Source organism: Mesoplodon densirostris, chromosome 16 (assembly GCF_025265405.1).
Source record: "Mesoplodon densirostris isolate mMesDen1 chromosome 16, mMesDen1 primary haplotype, whole genome shotgun sequence".
Classification (NCBI taxonomy): domain Eukaryota; kingdom Metazoa; phylum Chordata; class Mammalia; order Artiodactyla; family Ziphiidae; genus Mesoplodon; species Mesoplodon densirostris.
Window position 1 is genome coordinate 28,513,432 of NC_082676.1, and position 8,389 is coordinate 28,521,820.

General features: G+C 38.1%; 1 protein-coding gene and 1 pseudogene across 2 annotated transcripts in view; one reads left to right on the forward strand and one right to left on the reverse strand.

Annotated features, from left to right (window-relative positions):
• Positions 1 to 6,724, forward strand: part of RAD21L1 (RAD21 cohesin complex component like 1) — a 28,317-nt gene extending 21,593 nt beyond the window's left edge. For both annotated transcript variants that reach the window (XM_060078338.1, XM_060078339.1), the window contains exon 13: positions 6,536 to 6,724. In XM_060078338.1, the coding sequence (XP_059934321.1) occupies positions 6,536 to 6,724 (189 nt within the window). The remainder of the gene's footprint in view (positions 1 to 6,535) is intronic.
• Positions 4,421 to 5,517, reverse strand: LOC132476016 (small ribosomal subunit protein eS27-like; annotated as a pseudogene).
• Positions 6,725 to 8,389: the final 1,665 nt, after the last annotated feature.

The window sequence follows — 8,389 nt, forward strand, 5'->3', positions numbered from 1 at the left end:
AACTATTCACCATGTCTGCATTCCAATCAGCAGCAAAGTTTCCTTTAAGGGTACATCCCAGAAATTGTATGTATCACTTTTCACATTTAACTGACCAGCACTTAATCACCTTGCCACATCTAACTGGGAAATATAGTCCTTACCTGGCAACCATGGGACCAGCTAATAATTCTATTACTATGGAGGAAGAAGAGAATGGATATTAAGGGGCGACCATCAGTTGCCACCACTATGTAAAAATTAGTTTAAATTGAGGCTTCATAAGCATAATTACATTTCTTGTCAACTTTATGGGTTTTTTATTTTGGCGTTAATCTTTACCTCATTTTTCCCATTTGCTTAGTATCTATATACCCATCCTTAATTCTTTTCCAAAACTCTCTGACAATAAAATAAAACCCCTTTTAGTATGGTCAAATACATCAATTGATTCATCAGTTCCTTTTTTTTTTTCTTGAAAATATCCTTCCCAGAGCTCATCCTCCTCTTGTTCTAATCTAGACGAGTTGCTCTCTAGGTCTGCTCCACAGTTTTTGTCTTGGGACATTCCTTTACCATAACATGAGAATTCCTTTGTCTCTTTCCTATGTTAGTTCCTCTATTTTTGGTGCTTTGATCTTTATCTTGAATTTTTTTGGTGGTTAACATCCTCTCATAATTTCCTGAGACAAAGAGTGCATAGGAGGTCAACTAATCTATGACAAAGGAGGCAAGGATATACAGTGGAGAAAAGACAGTCTCTTCAATAAGTGCTGCTGGGAAAACTGGACAGCTACATGTAGAAGAATGAGATCAGAACACTCCCTAACACCATATACAAGAATAAACTCCAGGGCTTCCCTGGTGGTGCAGTGGTTGAGAGTCCGCCTGCCGATGCAGGGGAAATGGGTTCGTGCCCCCGTCTGGGAAGATCCCACATGCCGCGGAGCGGCTGGGCCCATGAGCCATGGCCACTGGGCCTGTGCATCCGGAGCCTGTGCTCCGCAACGGGAGAGGCCACAACAGTGAGAGGCCCACATACCGCAAAAAAAAAAAAAAAGAATAAACTCCAAATGGATTAAAGACTTAAATGTAAGACCAGACGCTATAAAACTCTTAGGGGAAAACATAGGAAGAACACTCTTTGACATAAATCACAGCAAGATCTTTTTTGACCCACCTCCTAGAGTAATGGAAATAAAAACAAAAATAAACAAATGGTACCTAATGAAACTTCAAAGCTTTTGCACAGCAAAGGAAACTATAAATAAGACGAAAAGGCAACCTTCCGAATGGGAGAAAATATTTGCAAATGAATCAATGGACAAAGGATTAATTTCCAAGATATATAAACAGCCCCTGCAGCTCAATATTAAAAAAACAAACAAACCAATCCAAAAATAGGCAGAAGACCTAAGTAGACATTTCTCCAAAGACATACAGATGGCCAAGAAACACATGAAAAGCTGCTCAACATCACTAATTATTAGAGAAATGCATATCAAAACTACAATGAGGTATCACCTCACACTGGTTAGAATGGGCATCATCAGAAAATTTACAAACAACAAATGCTGGAGAAGGTGTGGAGGAAAGGGAACCCTCATGCACTGTGGGTGGGAATGTAAATTGATACAGCCACTATGGAGAACAGTATGGAGGTTCCTTAAAAAACTAAAAATAGAATTACCATATGACCCAGAAATCCCAATACTGGGCATATATCCAGAGAAAACCATAATTCGAAAAGACACATGCATCCCAATGTTCACTGCAGCACTATTTACAATAGCCAGGTCATAGAAGCAACCTAAATGCCCATTGACAGACTAATGGATAAAGAAGATGTGGTACATATATACCATGGAATATTACTCAGCCATAAAAAGGAACGAAATTTGGTCATTTGTACAGACGTGGATGGACCTAGAGACTGTCATACAGAGTGAAGTAAGTGAGAAAGAGAAAAACAAATATCATATATTAACACATATATGTGGAACCTAGAAAACTGGTACAGATGAACCAGTTTGCAGGGCAGAAATAGAGACACAGATGTAGAGAACAAAGATGGACACCAAGGGGGGAAAGTGGTGGGGGGGCGGGGGGCGGGTGGTGGTATGAATTGGGAGATTGGGATTGACATGTGTACACTAATATGTATAAAATAGATAACAAGAACCTGCTGTATAAAAAATAAATTAATTTAATTAAATTTTTTAAAAAAGAGGGCTTCCCTGGTGGCACAGTGGTTAAGAATCCGCCTGCCAATTCAGGGGACACAGGTTCGAGCCCTGGTCCAGGAAGATCCCACATGCCATGGAGCAAGGAAGTCCATGCGCCGCAACTACTAAGCCTGCGTGCCACAACTACTGAAGCCTGCGCGCCTAGTGCCCGTGCTCTGCAACAAGAGAAGCCACCACAGTGAGAAGCCCGCGCACCACAACAAAGAGTAGCCCCAGCTCACCGCAACTAGAGAAAGCCCACGCGCAGCAATGAAGACCCAACACAGCCATAAATAAAAATTTAATTAATTAATTAATTAATTTTTAAAAAAAGAGTTCATAAGAGATAGAGACCCTACATACAAGTCTGAAAATGTCTTTATTTTACCTTTAACTTTATTGGATGTATCTGAATATAGTTTGAAAATAATACCTCTCAGATCTTGAAGGCTTTGTAACATTTCTAGGCATCTATGTTGTTGTTGAAAAGTCAGATGCTGCTTGGTTGGTGGTCTTTTGTAGGTGACCTTTATTTTCTCTCTGGAAGCTTTTAGATCTTTTCTTTATCCCCAGTGGCCTGAAATTTCATGATGATGTGCTCTGGTATGGGTCTTTTTCATTTATTGTGCTAAACATGTAATAGATTCTTTATTCTGAGAGTTCATGTTCTTGCATTGGAAATTGTTTTGTATTTCTTGGATTTCCTCCTTGTTAATCTAGTCTCTTTTTCTGCACTACCTATGGGTCAGATGTTGGATCTTCTGGGGTTTTTTTTTTCTGCGGTATGCGGGCCTCTCACTGTTGTGGCTTCTCCCGTTGCGGAGCACAGGCTCCGGACGTGCAGGCTCAGCGGCTATGGCTCACGGGCCCAGCCGTTCCGCGGCATGTGGGATCTTCCCAGACCGGGGCACGAACCCATGTCCCCTGCATCGGCAGGCAGACTCTCAACCACTGCGCCACCAGGGAAGCCCGCACCTTTACTTTTTAAAAAATCTTTTACCCCCTGTGTTAATTTTGCCTTTTTATTTTTCTGCTCTCTAAGAGATTTCTTCAACTTCATCTTTATTGCTTTTTGTTTGTTTGTTTTCCAAGACTTTTTTCTTAGTTATTAATTATTCTTTTATTTTATAGCATCCTAATGTTTTTATTTATTTATTTTAACAGCTTTATTGAGGTATGATTAACACAACTATAAACTGTACCTATTTAAGATATACAGTTAGATAAATTTTGATGTGTGTATATAGCTGTGAAACTATCACCAAAATCAAGACAGTGAACATATCTACAGCCTCCAGAAGTTTCCTTGTGTCTCTTGATAATCCCTTGTCCCATCTCTCCCACTTGTCCCCCTCCCCCATCCCCAAACAACCACTGATGCTTTCGCTCAATATCATCCTAATCATTTTTTGTGGATGCAGTATCTTCTCTTAATTTTCAGGGGTTATAGTTTTCTTCAGTTGCCTGTATTGTGTATTGTCTGCTTCCTTAGTGATTCTCTTGAATGCATTCTTTTCTGCTCTAGAATGTTAGAAATTTTATCCAAATGTCTGTTAGATCTCTTTTTTTTTTTAAAGAGTGAGACACCAAAAAGCTGATTGGAGGTTAGATAAGCATGGATGGGGCTTGTAGACTTGTGGTCTTTATAGTGAGATAATTGGGTGGTGCCCCCCCAATACACACACACACACATGTCATTATCTATAGGATTTTTTTCCTTGGAATGTTCACTTTCCCAGCTTAATCTTCAGATCTACTGCCTAGGAGATATAGCATGATGACCGTGGTTCAGGAACCAAAGGGAGTAAGGGAGAGGCTGCAGTCTCACTGTTTAGACATTAGAATTTCCCCTATTCCCCCAGTCCGTAACACTTCCCCTCCACCATTCACAGTGCCTGTTATTCCAAGTCTAGAGCCTCACTGGTTGATATCTCCAGAAAGACAACTTCCTGCTTCCTGCTAGGTATGGGAGTAGTGGTCTGGTCTTCAGGTTCTGTGAGGTGCTGGAGTAGACCTGAGGATCTAACTGTTCCCAAGTAGCCTTTTAAGGGACTCTCATGTTTTTAGCTTCACCACTCATTTCCAGCTTATGACATACTGCTACCTACAATTCCTGAGCTTTTCCTAGGTTTTGCTTCACTTTGGGGTTTTGTTTTTTGTTTTATTCAAGTGTGTTTATAGGGATGGTATCCCTCTCATCTTGATTCAGGATGCTTTTAGTGCTGCTTCTGTCTGAAGGAGCATCCTTCTGTAAGCCTTGCTCTTATTCCTGTAGGCTGGCAAGAACAAGCAGCAACCAACACACAAAACTACTGTTTGTGCATGGTTAGAGATGGTAGTGATTTTATGGCATCCTGGGTATTTCATAACCATGGAGTAGGAATTGGGGCTCTGGACCAGGTGCTTCTTCTCATGTTTCCTCTTCTCTTTTGGAGAGGGATGAAGGAGATCCTTTGCAAGAGGCACGTACTCATGGGGAGGCTGTCACTGCTGGAAATGCTTTTTTTTTTTTTTTTTTTTTTACAGTTTTCATGTTTTATTGTACTTAAATTTCACCATTAAATACTGAGCAGAAGTACATGCTGGCCTTATGTCCAGATTTTTGAAATGTAAAGATAAACGGACGGATGGCCTTAAGGATGTGATATATTAGACATTGTAGAATATATTAAATAATTAGAGAATCTGGGGGTAGTAACATTCTGTCTATATACATTTACACAATTAGTGGCACAAGTAAACTCTATAGGGACAGGAAGACAGATGTAAAGCTTTGGGTTGCAGTTAGAGGAAAAGCCCATTCAGGACTGAACTGAGAGGTCCTTGCTTGCTGACAGAATCTCCCCTTGACTTCAGACTTTAGACAAGCTAAGTAGTTTTTTGGGTCAGTATACAAAAAACACTGAATTGTACAAAACCCCTATTAGTCATGAGAAGCAGTAGCAACAAGATAGATTAAGGAATTGGCTGAAGCCAATTCAGATTGTAGGGTCTGGCCAGTCAGAAGTGAGCAGGGCTAGCTGGAGGCTGAAAATCCAATTGGATGTTGCAGTTCAAGTCTGGGATCTATAGATTAGAACAGCCAGCAAGAAACTCAGTCTAGAGGCAGAATGGTTAGTGCATTCCTCAAAAATCCTTTTTCTCCAAATAAGTTCCTAAAAGACTTTCCTCAAACAGGGTCAAATTTCTGCATCTCAAGTTGGCTTGCTTTTTGCTGGCTTTCCTCTCTGCTGGCATGTAGGGTTCGGCTTTCTCTAAGTCTGATAGTCTTCCACTTTGTATTTCTCTCCTTCCTTTATTCCTTTACCTTCATTTTAGAGGAGTTTCTGGAGGAAACAGAATAATCCTCTCAGGATGTTTTTCAAAAGGATTCTTGGAATTGAGAAGGCTGTCCCTGCTCTCTCCCTGGGGAAAAAGCCACCCGGTCCACATTTTGTCTCCTCAAGAGGGGGGGATACATGAAGGCTTGGCATGCCATCTCTGAAAGGTTGCTGACACTGGGCTGCTCCTTTGGTTGAGATAAAGTATGATAAATTATTTAACTTATTAATTTGTTAAATGTTATGGACTGGCAAAAAAACAAAACAAAACAAGACAAAAAAACCCTTGTATATGTTATTTTTTAAAAAAATGCTTCACAGCTATCAAATGAATACAGTACTCACAGGGATACTGACCAGTATTCACCACAGTATTTCTAACTAAAAAACAATACTCCTGTTCTAGAAATCTGATTCCAAGTACATAATCTAATTAAATACGTTATTGTACCTCAGTTTTTTCTAGTAGATTCACAGGTGTCCTAGAGTGAATCCAACATCTTTTTAATCTGTGCAAAGAAACTGAAAGATGTATTTAGTCATATTCCCCTGCCATTACATTTACCACTAGAGTTGTTTAGTCACCCCCATCCTGCAGTACCTTTAAAGAAAACAAGCCTGATAGGCTGATAATTTTCATTGATTTTGAAGATTCCCAAGGTCCTGTGGACTTTTTTCTGCCTGCAAGTCTAAATTAATTTGCACTTTCTCCAGGAGCCATTTATGTTAACATCAATTTTTTAAAAGACCTAACATTTGTATAACACATTAGAAATTTGTGAACACTTTAGAGTTCTTTTGCATGTATTTTCTCAATGAACCAAGCTGTGCTCAATGACCTATGATGTTTTTTATGTTTCCTAATGAGTCATTTGCATTTCTCCATTTAAGAATTTCACAGTCACTTATCAAAAATATCAATATTTTGTTGTTCATTATGCATCCACAGCCTGCTTTATTTCTAATCATCTTGTTTCCCTTTCCTTTCTTCTTTTATAATTGTTTCCCCAGGAATCCAACAAGATGGGAATGCAGTACTTTAGTCTGATGAAGCTCTGCAGAAATAATGACCGAAAACAAGCTGCAGCCAAATTTTATAGTTTTCTTGTCCTAAAAAAACAGCGGGCTATTGAGCTGAGCCAGAGTGCTCCCTATGCAGATATTATAGCTACAGTGGGACCAATGTTCCATAAAATGTGAAGGAAATCCAGAACATGCAGACTTATGTCACCATTGGAATTTCTTTATAGATTGTTCAGTTTAATGCCAAAGCTGTCTGGAAGCAGCTGAAGGTCTGACCCATTTCATAGATAGGTCGATCTCCTATTTCCTCTTTGTAAGCTCAGAATAACCATAGCTAGAATTGGAAACCTATATGCTTGCAGAAATACTTAATTATAGCTAAGTAATATTTTAACTTAGCTGACTTGAATGCATATCATTTACCATTTCCCTGACTTGAATGTTGCATTTAGAATACATTTTTAAAATACTATATGCCTTCAAGAAACATTCAAGGATTTTTTAAAAATTGGATTATTTACTTAAATTTTATGGAATTAATTAATAATTAACACTTTCTTATTTCCCCACAGACAATAATTTATTTGATTCTAATGCATATCATTCTTGATTTGATGTGCCCCGGCTTTTAATCTAATATCTTAATTGAAGAGTTATAAAATTCACCTTAGTTTTTAATTATCTGAGTGGCTTTAGTCTAATAATGTATCATTCAACCTATTTATATACTATTTAATGATTATTATGACCATTATTTATGTATCAGTAAAACTGCTTCTTAACATTAAAAAAATTAATGGATACTCATTCAGCATGTTGTCTGCAGCTACAATTCAAGTAAAGATCACTAAAATAAATGTTCTTTATGTGGTGTTTACTGAGCATTTTTGACATTAAAAATTAAATTAAAAATTACATTTAAAATTTCCTTAAATTTTTAATCAGCACACAGAAAAAATTGACTTTTTAATTTTGGTGCACAGTTCTATGAATTTTACATGTATAGATTCCTGTAACCACCACCAGAACTAGAATACAAAAAAACTATGTTGTACTATCCCTTAGTAGTCACACCCTTCCTCCATTCTAACTCCTGGCAAGTACTCTTCTACATGACTATAGTTTTAGCTTTTTAAGAATGTCATACAAATGGAATTACATAGTATGTAACCTTTTTGAGACTGGCTTCTTTCACTGGGTGTGTCTTTGAGCTTAGTACAAATTGTAGCAAGCATCAGTGGTTCAATCCTATGTATTGCTGAGTAGTGTTCTGTTGTCTGGATATACCACAGTTTATTTATCCATTTACCCCCTGAAGGACATTAAAGTTTCCAGCTTTTGACAATTATAAATAAATATGCTACATATACCTGTGTATAGTTTTTGTGTGAATATAAGTTTCTTCTCTAAGGTAAATATCTAGGCCTGGGTCATATGATAAGTGCATGGTTTTTGTTTTTATAATTGGAGTATAATTGCTTTACAATACTGTGTTAGTTTTTACTGTACAGCAAAGTGAATTAGCTATACGTATACATATATCCCCTCTTTTTTGGATTTCCTTCTCATTTAGGTCACCACAGAGCACTGACTAGAGTTCTCTGTGCTATACAGTAGGTTCTCATTAGCCATCTATTTTATACATAGTATCAATAGTGTATATATGTCAATCCCCATCTCCCAGTTCATCCCACCCCCCCTTCCCCCTTGGTATCCATACGTTTGTTCTCTACATCTGTGTCTGTATTTCTGCTTTGTAAATAAGGTCGTCTATACCAATTTTTTCAGATTCCACGTATTTGTGTTAATATACGATACTTGTTTTTCTCTTTCTGACTTACT